The sequence below is a fragment of the Cyprinus carpio genome, chromosome B3, assembly GCF_018340385.1.
Source record: "Cyprinus carpio isolate SPL01 chromosome B3, ASM1834038v1, whole genome shotgun sequence".
In the NCBI taxonomy this organism is placed as follows: domain Eukaryota; kingdom Metazoa; phylum Chordata; class Actinopteri; order Cypriniformes; family Cyprinidae; genus Cyprinus; species Cyprinus carpio.
The window spans coordinates 21,386,879-21,409,427 of record NC_056599.1 but is presented as its reverse complement, the minus strand read 5'-3'; the positions used below and the strand labels follow the sequence as shown (position 1 = coordinate 21,409,427).

The 22,549-nt window shown below is 37.0% G+C and overlaps 2 protein-coding genes across 2 annotated transcripts in view; one reads left to right on the top strand and one right to left on the bottom strand.

The window, feature by feature from the left end:
• rarab (retinoic acid receptor, alpha b) overlaps window positions 1–6,267 on the bottom strand; it is a 115,256-nt gene extending 108,989 nt beyond the window's left edge. Inside the window, exon 1 of the mRNA XM_042720223.1 lies at window positions 6,082–6,267. The gene's annotated coding sequence lies outside the window, so the exon portion shown is untranslated. The remainder of the gene's footprint in view (window positions 1–6,081) is intronic.
• Window positions 6,268–17,291: 11,024 nt separating this feature from the next.
• hspb9 (heat shock protein, alpha-crystallin-related, 9) lies at window positions 17,292–18,152 on the top strand. The gene has a single exon (XM_019072540.2). The coding sequence runs from the start codon at window positions 17,392–17,394 to the stop codon at window positions 18,025–18,027; it is 636 nt and encodes a 211-aa protein (XP_018928085.1). The 5' UTR covers window positions 17,292–17,391; the 3' UTR covers window positions 18,028–18,152.
• The last annotated feature ends 4,397 nt before the right edge of the window (window positions 18,153–22,549 follow it).

Below are 22,549 nucleotides of genomic sequence, written 5' to 3'. Positions count from 1 at the left end.
CCCTTTCATTAAGATAGGACATGGTCTTGGATACCCGAAATAGCTGCCCAGAGGCATTGCATATATTGCCGCAGAGTGAACAGACTTTCCTTGAAAGGGACTTTGATTATTAAAAAAATTATAGATTATAAAAATTTATAATAATGAGAAATGTTTCTTGAGCAGCAAATAAGCATATTAGAAGGATTTCTGAAGGATCGTGTGACACTGACAACTGAAGTAATTCACACTTTATCAAATTTAGCTTTGCATCACAGGATAGAGTGAAATAGAAAATAAATTTCACAGTTTCATAGTTTGTACTGTCAAATAAATGAAGCCTTAGAGAGCATAAGAGAAAATTAGATGTAAAGGGGACACTGAAATATTTAGCTGTACTTTACCTCTTTAACATTAACTTTAATTAAGTTTTGATTGAAGTATAGATCTCATGTTGAAGACCGCATATCTAAAGTAATAAATTCTTGAAAGATTTACCTTTAATAAACAGCCTTGCATACAATTGATAAGAGTGTTACACTGAAATGATCAATGAAAGCACTGGTCTGATTTTGGCTCATATTTCCATCCTGAATCTGTTTTGCACATAAGAATCGTGAAATGAAGTGATCAGCCCTGAAATGAAATTTATTGGGCCTACTTGGGTTAAGTGAGCTTGTCATTTTTGTCACTGAGTAAGTGCACAAGGTTTACTTTGTATGGCCTTTGTATCCTATCTAGAGCGAACACCTAAAACCCCTCTGTGTTTTGACGGGTCACAAGACTTGACCAGAGGAAATGAGCTGGGAACACAAGCCTGTGAAGATCCTATCAGAGGGTGGGAAAGAGCTAGCGCCGTTTAGCATCCCACCACTTCAAAGAGGACAGCCTTACTACTGATCCACACACACACTGGAACACAAAGGCAGGCACAGATAGTCACAGATCTCCAAACGAGTACAGTCTTCTCTGCCATCCTCGCACCATCTCATCTAGAGCCTTTAAAAAGCTTTAATAAGTTTCATTTTCTGAAATGCACTCTTTGAAAACTTCAAGCCCTGGATAGCAAAATCTGCTTCATGGGGTTTAGCCTGTCTGAAAGCATGTGGTAAGCCTTGTGGAATGTTTTAAATGACTCCCAGATGCGGGCAGTGAACGTACTTAACCCTTTAGCATCTATAAGCAGAGCAGTCAGGTTTACTTTTATTTTAAGTGCATGTGTTAGCGCACTTTTATGTCTTCTTTATTTTCCTTGCCAACCGTCAGAGATAGTAATGGGCTGTTTCAAATCTTTGTCAGCTCTCTTTGATAACCTTAAATATATGTTATCAAAACACTCATTATATTCCATAGTTCTTATAGAAAGAAGTACTATAAAACATAAAAAATTATGCAGAATTTTTCATTTATCAATCAATAGCAAGTTAAGCCTGGCATACAGACTAGTCACCGTAATACTTAACAGTTGTTATTACTGATTTTATGACAATAATTATTCCTCCTTTATTAGACTATTTGAGCCATTTATTAGCTCTCAAACATGTCTAGAGTTGTTTTATTGGAGTATCAACACCCTTCATGTGTGAGAGCTCAAGTATGATTGTTGGTGCCTTCGGTTCAGAGAGAGGAAGTCTTGTGTTTGTGAATCTGCTGCTTGGGAGGGCGATCATATCGAAATGACTGATATCCTTTAAAGAAACAAACTTGATTGCCCTTTCTCTCGCCAACCCTCCGCCTCCCTCCCTTTCTGCGCTCATTCGCTTGCCAGGACAAAGCCATGGAATGAAGCCCATTAGGCGGACTGATAACAATAGACAGAACTGAGAGAGTGGGGGAAAAATAGAGGGGAAAAAGGCAGAATGTAGGTCGGAGGTACTGCCATAAGATGAGGCAAGTAGAATTACTGAGACGTATTTTGAGGAGAGCAGAAATAGGTGGGGTAGTTGGTTTTTATGTTATGAGTGGATTTCTTTGGTTTCTTGTACAATCACTGGTTGAGTTTTATTTGTATAGGGATTTTCATAGTGGATGTTGTTCTTCGTATCCCCAGATAAGGAAGAAGCCTAGAAGTCTCACATTTCTAAAGGCTAAACGAACACATTATTCCTCGTGTTGACATATTTCCACATAAGTTAGGGTAGGACATATGGAAGGCTTGACAGTATGTATGGCTTTGCAATGCAGAAGATGTGAAAGTGTTGGGATAATGGTTGGCCGAGGCTGAATTTGAGTAAAGATTATGAACCTCAGGATGGAAGTGTGGCTAGATGGAGACTTGTTTTGTTTTTGAGATATCTAGCATACCTGTTGATTGCCTTCACCTAAGGTAAAATAACAGTTGTGCATTTGTTTGATCAAAAAGACATAAATACATAAAAATACATAGGCTAAATGTAATTTTATGGAATGTGCATTTTACTCCAGCCTTCAGTGTCACGTGATCCTTCAGAAATCATTCTAATATGCTAATATGCTGTTCAAGAAACACTTCTTTTTATTATTATGTTGAAAACACTTGTGCTGCTTAATATTTTTGTGGAAAATGTGATACAGTTTTTTTCCCCAGGATTCTTAGGGTGCTTTCACACTTGGTTCGATTGCGGGAGTCAATTGCAAACAGAAATTTGAAATAAATTCTCTCTGCTGCAGCGCATCAGTCGCATTTTCAGGAAAGTGAGTGAGTAAACACAAAATTCAATTCATATGTCATTAGTAGCGGTTCACTTCCATGAGTTAGTACGATGGCGATCACATCACAAGCAAACCATACCAGAGTTACCCCACACACCACCCCTTTTATAGGCGGGCTCTGGTATGGTTTGTGGGTGGTGTGCACCCGAGTTCAGAAAAAACAGCATTCACGAACCTGCTGTACTGACACTTTTAATAGTGCATACTTGCTCAATAAAAGATTTAAAGGGGTCATATGATGCGATTTCAAGTTTTCCTTTCTCTTTGGAGTGTTACAAGCTGTTCGTGAATAGATAAGATCCCTAAAGTCTCAAACCCAAATAGATATTCTTTATAAAAGTTAAGACTCGTCCATGCCCTCCTTCTCAAACCCAAAGATATATTCTTCATGTCTACGTCACTGCGTGGGAAGAGTTGCATAACACTGCCCAAATGTCCATGCAAAGAAAGAAGGTGTAACTTTTATTCTCGCTGTAGTATTGTTGCCATTGCCGCCATGTTGTGGAGACACTGTGTGTTTCGTTGGTAAGTGAAACTACTTTATTTGGCCTTTTAAAAGGGGACACAACTAGAAATCAGTGGTTAAGTTGTATTTACAACACTGTTCCAGAACAGTTCAACCCAAATATTCAGATGTGTGTAGCGCATTTTACAGAGGATGAGGACTGTATCCAGGGAGAGTTGCTTACAATGCCTGGGTTTTGACAAGTAATGCAGACTCACAGTCTGTAAGTACGTTTTCATATTTAAATAATTTGCCACTGATGATTCAAACATGAGTTTTGAGCAGTGTAGAGTAGCGCTTGTTTTTTGTCGTTTATTCAATCACACATGCAGACACGGTTTTATGTTTATGCAGCGCAATGGAATGCATAAAAAGACAGTATAAGTAATTATAATCAGTAATTTTGTCCCCACTGGATACAACAAATCTTCAAATGTCTCGTTTGTAATGGGTTTTATTGGTTTTGTTTGGTTACGCTGGGTTACAGTGTGTTAAGGTGTGTTAAGTTTTGTTAAATTTCTTTAGGAATTTTGAGGATTTCGGCGAACCAGATAGCTGGCCAATCAGAGCACACCTCGCTTTTCAGACCTATGAGCTTTGTAAAAATTTACGCGTTTCAGAAAGGCGGGGTATAGAGGAGAAACAATAATGTACAGTATGTGGAAAATAAGGTTTTTTTTTTTTTTTACTTTAAACCACATTTCATTACATCAAATACACAAAATAATGTTCTTTTTTTAGCAATGTCATATGACCCCTTTAATCCCATGACTGTTGAATGGTAGTGTAAATAAATAAATAGGCTTAAATAAATAAATCTTTATATTAATATAAATGTATTTATATTCTACAAATTCTTTATGATAGTTTCTAAATGTTTCCAGGCTACTGTAGGTACAGTTTGACAGACAAGAAACTCTCAATCCATCCTCTCTTCTCAAGGAAACTAATCTGTTGAAATATATCCGCATTAGGCACAGTGCTTCTCAGAGGCAGTGAGTGAATGGCACCATGAGCCGGTGGAGAGGACTGAGCCCAGTGATGACAGGGATAATGAGGGTGATGAAAGGGCAGACAGGGTACACATGGAAGACAGACAAATGAATTATTCACCTCACTTACCACTTCCTACCTTGTCTTCTTCATGTGCTCTCTGAACATCCGCCGACCCAAATTCACAACAACAAAGTTGCCCAATACATACTGGATCAATGTGTTGTTGTTATTTACCTTATGCATATTCATAACCTTTTGTCATCACTCAAAAAAATCAAACCTCCTCTAGTTCATTTTTTAGTTCATTGGTAACAAGATCACAGATACATGATAGTACCTCTAGTATATAACCAGACACAACAGGCCAAAATAAAGAAGCTGCCTGCTCCAGTTGGTGCGTAACAAGCCCTCTCTGCCTGTACACAAACACATATTCACAAGCTCAATAAAACTGAACAACTCTGTAAACTGCAATTAAAATCCTGGACACTAATTAGGTGTAAATGGATGCCTGTTAAAAGACAGCAAGTTTAGGAAGTGGACTCAACATGGCGACCGTTTTATTTACCCCCTGTTCACTTCTGCCAGTTCCCATCACAGGTTTTCTTTACACATTAACAAGTGATATGCTTTACAGACATGTCTACATGCATTTAGAGCACATGTCGGGCAGACGTTCTCGTTTTTACCGCTTGTCTTGTTTGTGACTTGGATAATGTGCTGATCTGTTTTTTAATTGGTTATTGATCACATCATTGAGCCTTAGAGAAGGACCAGGAAAAACAAGGACCTTTTTCTGCCTCAATTACAGTGCAGAGAGAGAGAGAGAGAGCACTGTGCTGCCCATTTTTATTGTTTTGGTGTACATGGGTTCAGCTGATGGCAAATGTACACATACATGACATGTGATAATATAATACTCTTACAAAAAGTACCAGAGTATTACCATGTTGTTTGCATTGGACCATGCTCTACTGGTATGCCTTTTTAACATTACAATACCATAGCATGACACAATGTTTTTATGACATCTACCATGCTAATGCAATGTTCTGTGATGTACTATGATAGCATGGCATCATTTGAGGTATCATGAACTACCATGCAAATATAGTTATCAACCAGAACCATGATATTACCATAGTAAGATCATATTAGCTCTGTAACAAGCACCACAAATAAACACCAACTTCACTATATAAGCCACATGATACTATGAGAGGTGGGGCGAATTCTATACATGCTGCTCTCCACCTTGTCTTTCTTGATTTCTCTCATTTGCTACTCAGTCCACTCAACTTCATTTGTGCTTTCTCTGTATGTATATTCAAATATTAAACAGCAATGTACTGCAAAACAGTCACATTTTTCAGATATTAAGCCATTCTAGATTAAGATAAAAGATATATTACATATGATATAAGTTTGGTCAAAATTGCAATTTTTAACTTTTAACAATTTTTAACTATTCTGTAACTTTCTACATTGGTCCAAATTACAAAAAATAAAAATAAATAAATAAATAAAAAATGACCAAACATTCCTCAGATTTTTTTTATATCTTTCACTTTCTACATAAAGATGTTCCCACATACTCCTGCCTCTTCCCCATTTCTTTTTCTTTTTTCCCCTGAAAGAGTCCTCCTGTGTCCATTTTAGGACACGGAGCCCACTGGTGCATGAAGGCTAGCTGTCGCTTCACATTACAGTGAGCAGGCATTGGGCATTCGGCCCTCGCGAGCAGGAGCCCCTCACAAAACATACATCCTCTCCTCCAGAGGTCCTGAAAATGTATCTATGCGAGAGGAAGCTGTAACACTCTAGATTTTTCCTTTAAATAGTACACTGCCTGCAAGCGCCACAGAGACTACTGTAATATTTATTGTAGATTTGATCTGATTTCTTCTTACCTGAAAAGAGAGTGACACCTTTAAGTCTTCTTAAAGATTCATATATCCACAATACTTCATATGCAGATTTCACCAACATACAAAGGCATAACGACTCGATATGAAAAGGCAGGTCACTGGGTAACATTCACCCGTACATGTCACCGCAAAAACTAAACTAAAGAGCACAAGCGCACACGTACACACACATATGCTCAAAACCTCAGCCCACTTCTCACTGTCTCTCACGCAATGCTCTTCGCCAAGGGCTTCCTGTTCCTCTTGCTGTTGTTTATCTGGTGCCCAAGCGCTATCATCAACACCTTCTGAAATGAGAAGTGAAACTCGGGTCACCTTAGGCCATTCTAGGAGCACAGACATACCCACAAAAAATTTGTGTTGGAAAAATGAACGAATCTGATCCAAAGTTTTAGATTTCTGCTCTAACATAAAGTTGAATTATGCGACACACTTTCATGTTCATTATGACTCCTGAGATACAAATGTGTGTTTAAGACCCGTTGAAATCACTTGACAAATCTTTCTTTCCTGTGTTGATGTACTTCCTGTTGAAACAGGACGTTTTGGTGAGACATATTGAAGGGCTTGTCACCTTTGTTTAGAAAGTGACACCATGATTTGCTAGTTGCTAGGTGGTGATATCCTGATGTGACATACAGCCAAGTATGGTGACCCATACTCAGAATTAGTGCTCTGCATTTAACCCATCCGAAGTGCACACACACAGAGCAGTGAACACACACACACACTGTGAACACACACCCGGAGCAGTGGGCAGCCATTTTATGCTGCGGCGCCCGGGGAGCAGTTGGGGGTTCGATGCCTTGCTCAAGGGACCTATGGGGGTTGCTAGGTGGTGATCATTCCAGATAGCTTTTGATTGGACAAAAATCTGGATGAGTCATCAGTATTTTAAAAAATACTGCACAATTTATGTGTATATGTACTGAAAGTGACTTGTGTCTATGTTTAGGTGCTACATGAGCTTTAGGTGCTTCAATAGCTGCAGAACAACAAAGACAACAGCGAAACTGAATAGAGTAAAAACTCTGATTTTATGTTCACATTGAAGCAATAACATACACTGCTGTTCAAAAGTTCGTAAGATTTTAATGTTTTTGAAAGAACTCTCCTATGCTCACCAAGGCTGAATATCTGATCAAAAATACAGTATAAACGGCAATATTGTGAAATATTAATACAATTTAAAATGACTTTTCTATTTGAATCTATTTTAAAATGTAATTTATTTCTGTGATGGCAAAGCTAGCTTTTCAGCAGTAATTACTCCAGTATTCAGTGTCACATGATCCTTCGGAAATCATTCTAATATGCTGACTTGTGCTGCTTATTATTTTTGTCAGGATTCTTTTATGAACACAACAAAAAACATAAAAAACTAGTGTGTTTATCTTATGTATTGCACTATTTAACCACAGCATGCAGCAATGCCCCCTAATAAGAACATAGCACATGACATACAGCACAACTGCATGAGGAACTGAACGTCAACGTGTTTGTTCTGCTGGAAATATAATGGAAACAACCTTTAGATAATAATGAAGCTCAATGCAAAGGAAACAGTCAGTAAACACGCAGTCCTGAGCAAATATAATCAAATACATCCACACTCTTGTGGAGTTATGAAACACTACACCTGCGCTCATACACCCTCTGGGCTCAAAGATACATACGAAATAACTCAAATAAACCCCAACCTCCCATTCAAACTGATATTGTGTTGTAAGCCTATGTGTTTCAACATACACACACCCTTGAGTCGTCCGCCTCGATAAATATAATTAACCTCAAGCCATCCCAGTGCAGCTCTGAATTGATCAGAGCAGGCAGAGTTGCAGCAGGGCCTGTCAGCACCAGGCATAATCAATACACCTTATCGATCCTACACGCGGTGAGAGTCTGTGTGTCAGCGTGCATATGTGAGGGATCACGCTGCATCTGCTTTGGATTTGTGCTCAGTGTGCGCATGTGGGCACGACATGAAAAAAAGAGGGGGTTTGCGGCTTAGTCTCCTACCGACTGCTTTGTAACAGAGTAACTTGGGAAGGCAAATGGAGATTTAAAGTGGGCTAGTGAAATATGGCTAGGTTTTTTTGTTGCTGGCTAATGCAAGCTGTAAAGCACTAAGCCTTCATGTGTTAGAAAAAGATTGCAATGGTGTGGTATAATGGAGTGCAGTAACACTGTGACACTTTTTGTTCTTGTTCTTCTTTTTTTTTGCTCATTTATGCTGACAAAATGTAGTTTATATCCTACAGCATCTTTGACACATTAGCAGCTATTTCCTGTGTCATTTAAATATATAAATTAATCAAGTCAGATTATGATAGTATGTTTTAAATGTAAAGTAAATGTAATAACTCTATTTTTATATTATAGAACAAATAGTTGACAGTCTATATTATATTAAACGTATTATATTTGTTTGTACTGCATATGTACTGTACCGTGCATGAACCAGACCCTCATTTCGACTGCTCAGCCTGGTCTCATTGTTTATACGTAGGTATTAATATGTAAATTTACAAGCACAAAACATAAATTTTTGTATGTTTTTATTAATGCTAAAACGTACAATTTAGATGTATTTCAACGTTTAAAATGTACAAATCGCTACATATTTTTAGCTAAAAATCGTATCTTTTATATCATTAAGATATTCGTATCAATGCATTTTTATCATTTTATCAATAAGCGATTTCGATTTTTAGACCCCTTAACCTACAGTACCCCCAACTAAAAACAACAACAATAATAAAATGAATGCTGCGATTTCAGTATTCATAAAGATTCATTTTTTGGTGTCGTCAATCAGTTTTGTATGTTTAAATGCTGAAAATACGTCAGTATTCTACATTTTAGTGTCTGTAAAATTAGGTTTTGTAGAACCATATTTTATGTAAAATACATACGAATTATCACGAGATCATGTTGGACTACTGTAAGAGACACTGATGAATGTTACGTTGATAAAGTGAGGAACACAGATTTTTTTTTTTTTTTTTTGGTAACATTTTAGTATAGGGATCAATTCTTACTATGAACTAGCTGCTTATTAGCATGCTTATTATTAACATACTGGGTGTTTATTAGTATTTATGAAGCACATATTCTGCATGACCACATTCTACATCCCAATACCTAAACTTAACAATTACCTTACTAACTATTGATAAGCAGCAAATTAGGAATTTATTGAGGCAAATGTCATAGTTAATGGTTTCTTAATAGACAGAATTGGACCTTAAGGGTGCTGTATGTAAGTTTTTGACTCTACTAAAGCATAAAAATGCCATAATATGTTTGCAGATATTTAAGAAACATGCTAAGTTAACATACATGTTTATCTGAAAAACAATGCTACAGTCAGATTTTCTTCTTTGAAAATGTGCGTTCCGGAATGTCTGTCTCTGTTTTGGTTTGTGAAACCCATCCACTGCCAGTTTACCCAATTGTATTTTGACATCCCGGGTTGCCAATTTCTTTTCATTCATCATCAAGCGCGCTGTTCCTGTTGGTGTCATTTATCTGGCAACCTGTGTGTTAGTCTGAGGAGGAGGGGCCAAGTGAAAAAAACCCTCTCCAATATTTTGAATTTGGACTGCAATACCTAGTTCAACCACTCGGTGTCAATCCTACATACACCACCTTTAAAATAAAGTGTGACCATTTTTTTTTTTATATTTCCACTAATTTAGGCCCAAAACAACACAAACACATATTAGATTAAATACCCTTAATAAATTATAGCCATAAAACCATAAGTTTACTTGCTTAACTTTCTCAAAAAGTTTATTTGTATTTCACTATTTCTGTCATTACTGAAAAACTACTTTATTTTATGAGATTTTATGAGAACAAAAGTTTAAATACCTCCATGTCACGTGATCATTACCCAATCTTTGAGAACTATGAACATATGAAAGTGTTGATAAAAATTCTTGAAATTTTAGGTCAAAGGGGTTTAGCTAACAAAAACATTTGGTCATTCCTGAGGTAAATGACTGAATTGTGCTTTAACATACCTGATATGGGCTCTCTGACCGTGTTGTGTTTTTAAGTTATTCCCAATGTTACATTTATTGAGTGTTGCAATTATCCCTGCTCTCCCCTCCTGAATAATAAAATGAATTCGTGAGTCTGAGATGAATTAGTCAATGTCACAGAAACATTTAAAGAAGTAAAGCTACCTAGCATAATAAATACCAACTGCATTGTGTGCCTCTCTCAGTACCACAAACAGGTATGGAGACACATGAAAGCGCTGGGGGTGGGGCACTGCGACTGTGAGGAAGAGAGAGGGGCACACAGGGAGAGGGTGGAACAAGATTTATATGTGGCTGCTGTAAAACTTTGACCCCACAGTTGTAAATCTGCCATTGGAGTCTAGCCACCACAACAGGACGTATGGGGGATCAGAGAAAAAGAGAGAGAGAGAGAAAGAATGCAAATATGAGAATGGGGGTAGAAGGTAGATTGTTCGGTTTCAATTCAATTAGAAAAGTTTTAAATATGTCTCAATTTTGCTATTAAATCTAAAGGGATGTTATGACTGGTGCAAATGTTATTTTGCATTTCCTTCAGCTGATTTTCTGGTGTCATTGAGCTGTATATGCTTGCTTGAGTCCTAACAAGCCATATAGTACACATTGGCTGCTCGCATGTGGTCAGATATAGACCTTGAAAATGTTCAAACTTTAAGTTGTCAGTAATGAAAAATGGCTAAGAGGTCAAAACAACACTGTTTGAAAAGGTCGATAGCATATACGCTTTTGTTGGGAGTTTAATTTAATGATTTTATGCCTTGTATTCTGTTTGTACACACCACAAATAGAGGTTGTTTTTGTACTACTGAAGGTCAATATTCTTCTTAATGCTCAATCGAAAGATGAAATTTCCATTAGCAATGAGTGAATAATAACAAAAAAGGCCCTGGGATGCTCACTTTGAAGATAAACATCAACAAAACAGCATGAGAGCGTATCACGAAAGTTAATGTGGCACCAGATTAGGTGTGGTAACTCAGGGTCATGATGTGAAAATACAGGATGTAGGTAATGAGACAGGAAGTGACAGGCATCAAAGTTTCAGTCTTCAAGTCAGTATTCAAGGTCATGGGAAATTTCTGGCATGACTATACCTCTGAACTCAGACTGGCTTTGAGGATGTGATATGAAAAATAAAACAGACTCACATTACAATAATCTTCACTTTTCAGTATAAGGTCCTCTTTCACACATTAGAATGCAAAGTCTGATGCATTCTAGTTATTTGGTCCTTTGTCTTATATGTGGTACTGTAAAGTCTGATTCATTCAGGCGAATCAGTTTGTTCTAAATGATCCTCTCACTAATATTTAGCTTTGGAAAGTCCGATTCATTGTAACGAACTGGTTCTTTTCAACGGTTTGTGTAAATCACCTGATTAAAACAATTCAACAGTTTGAATCACTGTACTATGCATGATGTCTTTGAATCGGTTATGCATTTTATACCTTATTGAAGTATCACACTTAACAATTTACCCATACATTGTGTTTTGGATTATTTTTATTGTTATTATTGGCCTATTTATAAAAAGCATATAGCCAGCAAACATACAGGGAATGTTCTTAGAACTGTGGCTAACATTCTGGCAAGGCTCTCTCAAAGTTATGAAGAAACATTCTTCAAGTAATGTTAATAGATTGTTTGTAACTACTTGTTTCAGAGTGTTTAGAAAACATTAAATGTAAAGTTCCCGGAATGTTTGCAAAATAATAGAATGGAATGCACCCTTAATGTCTGCATAGCAAAAAAAGGATGTTTTGAACGTTCAGAAAATATTTTGAATTTTTTTTTTTTTTTTTGAATGGGAACATTAGCAAAACATTCTTAGGGTACCTTGGGTAACTCTAAAGTAGTTTGCTACTTTGTGCTTGTACAGTAACTTGTAGCTAACTACTTATTCAGTAGCTTAACTGTAGTTTAACAACTTTAAATAATGAATAGCTTTTAGCTTGGCAAGCCTTTAAAGTAGCTTCCCCAACACTGCTAATAACCATAAAAACCTCTTTTCACTCTCCTATTTGACTTTTAGACTTTGCTCTTCTCCTCTATTCATCTCTCTCTTTCTTTCTTGCTGTCTTGACTCTTTCAGTCATACGCATTTACATGCACACAATTGTTTAGGGATCTAGGGGAGTGTCTAAGCTGGTGCGTTTGAATGCCTTCTATATTTCTAAGAGTGAAAGACGTACAGGATCTGTTCTAGACAGCAGCTGTTCTCAGGTCAAGGCAGGAATTCCTGAAATCTTGAGATCTGAGCAACTGCTGGTTTATTGGATACCACTCAGCTAATGGGCCTGTATCTGCAGCCACCAGACCAGATGTTACTCTCTCTGTGTGTGTGTGTGTGTGTGTGTGTGTGTGTGTGTGTGTGTGTGTGTGTGTGTGTGTGTGTACTTAGTTATAGTTGGAGGCTGTGAGATAAATTACAAAAACTCCCTTTGGAGAAATAATAAAAGTAATAATAGTAAATAATAGTTAAATGTTAAGACTTTGATTTGCAGGGCAGTATTTAACTTAAATTCTCAGAAAACATAATAATATTGTTGCATTATTTATATATTTATTTATTTATTAGTTTTTCTTACATTATTATACAGTGCTACATAAAAGGTTTCCTTTTTTCATGTTACACCCCAGAAACTTCTCAAAAATGCAAAAAATGTCTAATTATGAGTCAGATTCAAGGAATAACCATAAAACATGGTATGAAAATGATAAGATCAAAACGAAATTAATGTAGGCCTACAATAAGTGCAAGCATCACACAATGTTTGAGTACAGATAGAGAATAAATTAGAGGCATGCTGTTTCTGATCTGATACCTGGTTCACACATACACTCATACTGTTGAACTTTAAAGTCCTGTGAAAAACTGCGAAGTTCTTGGGGAAAAGAGCTGACTGTCTTATTTCATGAGCTGAGAGTGAGGTTTGCGTGACAAGGCTGGCCATGAGAGGAAGTGAAATGTGTGAGAATGGCAGTCACCGCAGTCTCATCTCAGAACACTCACCGCCAGCTCATACCTGCCCTTACTCTCAAACCTACTGCTCCTGCCTTCACCCCTCTCACTTCCTGACTCCTTTCAAGATTGTATGTTGTGTCACTTACAACTTCAAGACACAGTACACAAAAAAAGATACTGTTGCTGAAATAAACAGATTTGGCAAAGAATCAGCCCCTCTTTCTACTGCATTTTTTTTGCATTTTACTAAGAGATTATTTGTCTTGGACAAAACCCACATGCACATCTTATTAAAATGGGGACATATCAGAGTTCTGTTTTATATATATATAGATTTGGCAAATTATATAGATATATATATATATATATATATATATATATATATATATATATATATATATATATATATTCAGAAAGGCGGGACAAAGAGGAGAAACAATAATGTACAGTATGTGGAAAATAATGTGTTTTTTGAACTTTAAACCACATAAACACATTTCATTACACCAAATACACAAAATAATGTTCTTTTTAGCAACGTCATATGACCCCTTTAAGGTCATGTCCCAATCCAGTTCCCCCATTACCCCTGCTTTCCTTTCTATTCTCAACTTTCGACTTAAGAAAATTACATTAAATATTCAATTAAATTAAAATAAATAAATAAAACAAACGTTATTTTATTTAGGCACATTTTAAACCAATAGCCATCATAATAATCTAATTTACAAATTTTAATTTAGATCTGCTCAAAATCCACTGGCTCAAAATATGCCTGACGCCTGTGTTCATAATCAACTTGCATCAGTCCCATCATACTGTGCTGTTTTTTGACAGCAAGTTGACACTGACCTGCTTTGTATGCTAGAACTAACAGTGCAGTGTGACATATGACTTCTGCGTTCAGAGAGGCAGCGTTACTGCTTCAGTCATATTTCATCTATTGCTGCAAATGACAAAAATCTCCCCCACTTTTCCTCCCTGTCTCCCTCCCTTGTCTCCCTCTGCTCTTTTAGTATGAGTAAGCCCTTGCTCGTAGGCCTTGAAGGTTAAGCGCTAACTCCCTACAGTTCTGACCTTGCCTTACAATGAGTGGCATTAGTTCATTGCTCTGTCTCAGTGACTGTCACGATGAAACACTTGCTGACTTGTTTCAGTTCAGTGTCTATAATCTGAACATGTTCAGGGGGAAAAAAGGCTGATTCAAAAGCTAATCTTCAAAGCTAATTGCAAGCCTAATTCATAGCCTCCATTCTTCCCCCCACCCGATGCCACTTCCGCTTCTGTCTCTCGCTCTCCTTTTTTCTCTCCGTCACTACGCTCCCTCCTCCTGCAAGCCGTCTCAGGGGACTAACTGCGGCCAGGCTTTTTGGGGAAGCTGACAGACTAATAGATTTCCTCTCTCGCTCTGATGTGAACAGAGGGAAAAACCTTCCCTGCTGGGACATACTAAAAGCGAAGTTTTACAGGGCCGGTGGAATGATACATATGATATTTATCTGATAGATCTGAATAGCACTGATAGCACTGATATTTACAGTATGCATTTTAATATATGTGTGTGCATTCAATAGTTTGCTTCTGTGTTGTTGTGTATATTCAAATAGTATATCGTGCAAAATGCATGAATGATGCATTTTGATTGCATTTTGCATTTTGATGCAAATTATGATTCATTTTCCTTTCATTTTTATCTGGTGTGCATATATGATCATGAATATGCCAGAGACAGCATATTTTACAGTAATACAAGAAATATATTAAGACAATCTTCAAACGCCCTCTAGAGGCAAAAGCTGCACAGCACGCAGAAGTGAGCGTTCATACTTAGCTAACAGCGCCACATAGTGTTTGTTTTGCTACTTATCAAACACTAGTTTTTCAATGTCGGTTATTAAAATAATAATAAAAAGTATTATATTGTCGCTATAGATATTTAATATTCGAGTTTACATAAAATAACAAAATTTTAAGCACACATGCTTGTGCAGTGTTTTGGCCAATTTACTTTTTTTTTTTTTTTTTTTTTAAAAGGATACTAGTGAACTTTAAAGAAATAATTTTTCCACCTGAAAGTCAGGCCATAATCACAATAAACACTGAGGGACCACCATCAAGGATGTGTTGTACAAATGATCAGTAATCAACAAATTGAAAACTGAACTGAAAAAGAAAAAATAATAACCCATGACAATTCAGTTTTAAATAATTTTTGTGCCAGTCTTATTACATAAAAGTTTCAGGTTTTAATTGAAGCGTAATGTACTGTTACTAGCAAATAACATTTACTAATTATTCACAGTCAATATATATATATATATATTTTGAAATCGTTTAAATGAAAAAAGACTGTGATTTAACCCCAATAACAAAGTTGAAATATTAAGTCTGAAAATGGCATTTAAGTGTAACTATAAAGATATAATGATAAAGACTGTAAGAAAGAGCTCTGTGGTCACATTCAGTATCCTGTAAATTATATCAGTAGAAAATCATGGAGACACTGAGATTATTATTTTTTTTTCTTTAAAGGAAAAGTATATATAATATTATATATAATATTTATATAGATATATTAAATTGTTTTTGCTTTTAACAGTTTTAGATTAAGTCATTTCAATTTCAGGGTTATATGGTATTTCCTTTAGCATTATGAATAAATGTGTCATAAGCCTGAACTGTGTCATAGGTAAATATATCTGTGTGTTAAATATAGACGTGCTGTCATGGCACAGCTGTTTGCTCTTCCTTCTGGATATTTAAGAAGCTTCTGTCCTGTGCTCAGCTGAATACTTTTTGGATTAGCTCACAGGGTGACTCCTCATTCATGGGGAATGTGAGGGGGACACTTGACTCATATACGGAGAAGACAAACTCAAAAAACTGAGGTAATCAGTTAATTAGTTATGTTTAAGTGTTTAAGGTATGCAGGTAAGGGTTTAAGTGTTCAGCAGTGGAAGATTTTATTTTGTATTCATACATTTTAATTGCCCTTAATTTATAAGCTAACTGATACATTTATAACAACAAAATATATATAATCTCAACCAACATATTTTTAGGAGTGAAACTTAACTACCTACAACTATAGTTCAATAAATGCTAACTTGCTAATTGGTAACAAAATGCTTTGATTAGCATAGCAGTTGCTGAATGAGTAATACATTATAGAAAGTTTAACCTACTGTATATTTGTTCTCAAATCAAGCTCATGCTCCATTCCTCACCATGACAGAACCCCCTCAAAAAACCCAACAGATACTCAGCTCACTTAAGCATAGCAAAACATTAAGTTCCACTCAATTAAAAGAAACATGTTCATTACACTCAAAACAATGAAACAATTCAAATTACATAAAATGTGTCAGTTTTGTGAACTCGATAGAAATAAGAAAGTTCTAAATACTCCTAAATGTTAATTTATTTGAACTAATTTGTTTCATACAAGTTTGCCCTGTGTCATGTAATATGTGACATTTGGAGGATTAGACAACATTATTTATTGAACCAAAAAAAAAAAAAAAGAATTTTATTACATTTGAAATACCATTGCAGATATTGAGAAGAAAATATAAATGTTTGGCAAAGATCATTACAAGATACTTAAAAATTATCGAATTATTTTATTTATTTATGTAAATATTAATAAATAGGCCTACAATTAAAAGTTTTGATCTAAGCATCCAACAAGTAAGGTCATATTTTGTGTTTCTTAAAAATAATATGTTTCCATATTCTTCCTTATATTTTTCTCTTATATAATCCCTATATATACAGTATATATATTTTAGAATTTTATAAAAATCAGAATTGATATATGTTTCCTGGTTTTAGGAAATGACATCATGACTGCAGTCAGCATAGTTCTTGCTTACAGTAAGCAGCTTCTGATGAAGGTAAGGACAGAATAAACACTCGCACACACATAGGGTGTAAAATTAGCGCATGACTTCACTCTCTGTAAGGAGGCAGTGGGCAATCCCAAACTGGACAGCAACGCCAACGATGGCTGTGGGACAATAAAAGTGACACAGACCCATAAATCAAATTACAACTATAAACTTATTATAGCCATATGAGCGTCTTAAACGTTCTGTTTACTTGTAGCTTCAAATTCTTCTTCATGACCTCACTGGTATAAAAAGACCAGCGGTGGGAGGTTCTAGACGCCTGTTGGAGAAATATATAAACTGGAGGGACCTGAAGCAAGCAGATCACTCTTCTGAGAGCACAGACGAGCCCTCAAGACAACACCGCCCAGACAAACAGACGAGAGAAATGTCTTCTGTCGAGAACCTCTTCATGGATGACCCTTTCTTTGCAAACTCCCACTTTTTGTGGCCCAGGCGCAGTGTGGCTCTTTCCAGCTTCAGAGAGGATTTCCTCCACCGTAGAGCTCAAATAATGCAGAACCTGAGGAGTGAGATCAGAGACAGCTTGCTGAATGAACTCACTGATGAGTTCTTCCAGTGTCTAGATGGTCAGAGGTCCTTCTCCAGGCTCTTCAGCACCAACTCAGAGCAGAACAAACGGCGAGACGTGTCTCTTACTCTGGACACTCAAGGCTTCTCTCCAGAGGACGTCACTGTGACAGTATCTGGAAGACGTCTGGAGGTGATGGCCGGCAAGCGGGCCCAGGCAGACGCTTCTTCATCATCTACCAGCACCACTCACGTCGCAGAAGCCCAGCCACAAGGATTTGTTCAAGCTGTGCAGCTTCCTGACCACCTGGATCCAACCTCCTTGACCTGCTCCCTTGGAGAAGATGGACTTCTGCATATTGAGTCACCAGAATCCAAAGATGAGTCCTCAGAGGAGCATATCATTCCCATCCGCTTTAGAACATCCCTGGATTTCCCCATCAACAAGGACAGCACAAACAAAAAGGAGGACGGGGCTAAGAAAACAAACTAAAAAACTGACTGATGGCCTGTTATGCATTGTACAATTGTTTTTCATGAATCCAGCGGATGTGCTTCTTGTGACTGTAATTTTTTTGTTCTAAAAAGATTTTAATAAAGATATTAATTGGTATATGACTTCATGCACAACTTCTGTCTTCTTGACATAGGAAAGATTAAGGTTTTGAAATGGGCTTTACAAATATTATTCTGAGTCTGGAGTGCTACTTTCCCAATTTTCAGTTTCCTAATAGTATTTTCAGTGATATTCTTGATGGTTGATTGATTCAGAAATGTTGTTAGAACAGGTCTTCACCTTGTAACTCATGCTTAGTGAATGTGGTGATAGTTTGTGGTATTATGTAGATCAGTTTAATAAATATGAGACTTCTTTATTACCATTATCAATTTAGAATAGACTAAAATAAAAAATAAATAAATAAATAAATAAAGCAACTTCCATAAAGGTGTGCAATCCAGATCCATGAGGACAAAAGCATTTAATCTAACGAATTTAAAGCAGTAAAGTAGAAAATAAGTTTCAAAAGAGAAGTACAATTTGCCTTCCAATACAAATGATGGCGCTATAGACACATGACTTATTCAGCCCATTGTGCCAACTAATATTATGTGATAAACCAACCTATTTATTTTTTCTTAGCTACTTACTTCCTATTGAATGTTGCCTGGGTCAGTTCTTTTCTAATATTGTGGTTCAAAAGAGAAATGTAAACAGAACGCGTTCCGATGCGATGAAGAACAGTAAAAAGCGCAGCCTTTATACAAAAGAAGCCGAGCAGCAAAACTGAAAGTTACAGTTTTTAAAATGAAAATAAATAAATAAATAAACCGTCCTGCTATAACTAAGCGCCTCCTCTCACCTGTTGCCGACAAATGGTAGGCTACATTCGCGCGCAATTCATGTCCCGCCCTAAGTCTTTCTGTTTGGTTCACTGGGATTGAACAACATTTACCTTGACGCAGCTTCGCGGTGCTCAAGTGAGAATCACTGAAAAGCAGCGAGACGCGGCGCAACATTGAAGGAAACTGTCTAGCGCATTATTTAGAAATTTAGAAAACCACTTCGCCAAGCATCTCATGGGAGCGCAAAAACGCGTTTCGTGTTCACACGTACCTAATTACAAAAGGCAACGGAAAAAGCAGAGCAGTGGAAATGCAAAAACGCGTTCTGTGTGAACGAATGCAGAACGATCTGGGTGGAGGTACGAATGTATCTGGATTGCTTTGAATTGCACAAGCCTTCCTTTGAGTAAATGTTTCAGTCTCATTAATTCTGTATTAGGGAGAATGTATCTGGATTGCTTTGATTTGGTATTGCCTTTGTTTGAGTAAATGTTTTTTGGGAACCCGCGGCACAAACATAACGCGCCAGACTTCTATGCATGGAGGGAAGAACGCTATAAACTGGAATAGAAGTGGCGTAAAGCTTAAGAACGGAATATCCTTTTATCGTTTTTCCAGCGTGGAAAAATAATAGTACAAGCCATGTTTCAGAGGTGACAAATAGTTGACGAATGGCATGGATAGCAGCAGTAAGGAGCCCAAGATTACCTTCGACGACACTCCACACGATGGTGTGTTCAAAGCATTTTCACAAAGGTAAGTTACAATTACTCTCTGTAAATGTTATGTTGTGGGCAAAAACCAGCGTGTTTTGTTTGACTTAACCAGACCATTAGCTTGTTTACCAACGTACTAAAGCGTAACGTTAATCAGTTTTAAATGTTGTACATCTAGGCTACATAGCAATTTATTTGGTGACTCTGTTTGCAGGCAAACCTGCCTATGAAATGTTGGGAGTGTGATCCTGACTGGACCCCTTCTCTGTACCTCGGCCATACTGAGGTCAAAGCTATGAACACAGACCGTTTCAGCCCTTTTTGGGAGAATTATATACCATGCTCACATCTAATATGTAAATGTTTATTGTTTTCCAAAAGATTTTGTAATGTCTCTTCTCACATGTAATGATTTTTAGCCATGTCTGTAAATAAAATACATAAAGACCGAATGAAATTCTGCCCTCCTTTATCTGTATTAAGGAAGAATTGTGCAAAATCAGTGTTCTGTGGTTGCAAACACAATTACATAACTTAAATAGTAGTACAATCCAACTTATTTTCGGTTTCTTTACATATTTAACATGTAAATACATTTAAATGAATACATTTACATTATAAAAAGTCCATAGAAAACTTCGTGTGTGTATGCACTAACACTTAGTATCATGTAGGTGTATATATATATATATATATGGGTGCTGGAAGTTGGGCAACAGTTTGACGTCCCCTGACCAGTCGCTCTGCTCGTAAGGATCCAGTCCTTTGATTCCCCTTTTTTTTTTCTCGTCATATCTCGTCTTTGCATTTGGATTTAGTTTTTAGGCGGTATGGTACGACAATGTTTTTCTTTAGTCCGCTGCATTTTGTACGATTATATTCTGTTTCTTCACACGCTAATTTTTCATTATTTTCATGCCAGAACACTAGCCTGTTATGCCAACCCATGTAAACTGGCCAAACATACCCATAATTCTTTTGCGTTCTGATGACGTTGCCGCCCAGTTGGTCACATGTCTTAGCAATCTGCTTTGAATTGCACAAGCCTTCCTTTGAGTAAATGTTTCAGTCTCATTAGTTATGTATTAGGTAGATTTTTTTATTTGGTTTTTTATGGTTGCAATATTGAATATTGAAATTTTTTTTTTTTTGATTGGTTCGCTTTCACACTGCCCTTTTTGCAAGTGAACCAGCCCCGACAAAACGGTTCAAAACGTTTATTAAACGGAAACGGTGGAGCGTTGAACACCCTGTTCTGATGACGCAAGAGTTGCAACTGACAGCTGAGAAGGCCATTCTTTGTGTTCTTTTTGAAGAATTTTCGGAGCCTGATGAAATCGGTATAAATATGTTTAATACTGCAAAATACGCTCGATGTTACAGTCACTGCCCTGCAGTCCAGAATAAAAGAGAACATCCCAATCGAGTGAAGGATTTGTGGAAACTGTGGTTCCTAATTATTTTGATCCAACATTTGCCTCGCAAACATTTCAGGTGAAGGACAATCCACTTCTTACATCAGAGACTGTGTTATGATCTATACCTTTTTATTTTTATTGTGAGTATAAGGCTTATCATTATTGCTGATTACTGTTGTTGTGCTATGATATTGTAATATTTACCATTAAATAATCAGAGGAGTATAGAAAAGTTTATGAAAGTGTTACTCCTCAATACAATAGCAAAACATATAGTATTTTTATGTTACATTAAGGTCTAGCACACCTTCCTAAGGAAAGGATATGGACTAGAAGACATTGCGATTACTAAATGATATTTAGACAGACTTAAAGAACTTCCAGATCTATACTTGTGCTCTTATTATTTCAGTTATTTTGCGTTTAATGTAAATAAACATGTGCAAACTATTACTTGCTCTTGTGTATTTATTTCGATGTCAATTACATTGTGCGAGCTGTCTCTTTAATACCGCATGGTTTATATACATGTTGCTGCTGATTGGGTTGACATTTTTGACACACCCACCAAACAAGAGAAAACATATCTCAAATCCCGTTGCACACCATTTCCAGGAAACATGTCGTTCAAACTGGAAACCGTTGCGCACCTGTTTGAGCTTGAACTTGCCCCAGAGTTCATTTGGAAGCGGACCGACTCCTGAGACAACCTCTTCAGCTGGGTCTCGGTACGGTTGTTTGGTGCGCACCTGAGTGCGATTACTGTATTCACACCAAAGGGGGAAACAAACTTGAGTTCGATTCAATTGAACCAAGCAAGACAGGTGTGAATACACCCTCATCATTTGACCACCAGCCATAGTCACCTAATCATAACATGACATTACAATTTGCAATTTATTTCTTATTATTATACCTGACACAGGAATCTTTTCTTTGAAACGAAGAATGCAGGCCATCCAAGATCAATTGACCATCCCTAAATCCCGTCAAGACGCCAGAGAGCAAAGGTTCAAGAGATGAAAGGCTTCCGGATGAAACAGTCAGCTATCTATAAAAGCTAGGCTATTCTTGAAATGGACAGCAGGGGAATTTGACACCAGAAAATCATGAGATGAAGAGGCCAAATCCTGCCATTACATTCAGTTCCCAGGAGGAGCTAAATAAGAGCCTGTAAAGGTTTCTCTGACATTTTCAGCCTAAGGGAGACCATTTGTTGTGGCTTCAGCGCAGGTACAAAACACAGCGGTTAATATTTGATGTGTGCAACCTCAGGCAACAAGATGGAGGGAGCGCACAAGGGAAACCACAAATGTCTCCTGACTCATTTAAATGTCAGCGGCATAGAGATTTTTGATCTGGCTCCCATTAACGAGAAATAATGTCTCGGGCTGAGAGAGAAAGAGAGTTACAAAATAAAGGCAATTGCTCAAGTCCTCTCTCAACACCTGCCATTACCTGACACTGATCACTGCTCTTACCAGATTTTTGGCAAGAGGATAAAATAACATAAAATTGTCTTTGAGCTGGCAAAAGT

What these genes read in the sequence shown, in the direction of transcription:
- hspb9 (XM_019072540.2), top strand. Translation starts at nt 17,392, where the DNA reads ATGTCTTCTGTCGAGAACCTCTTCATGGATGACCCTTTCTTTGCAAAC.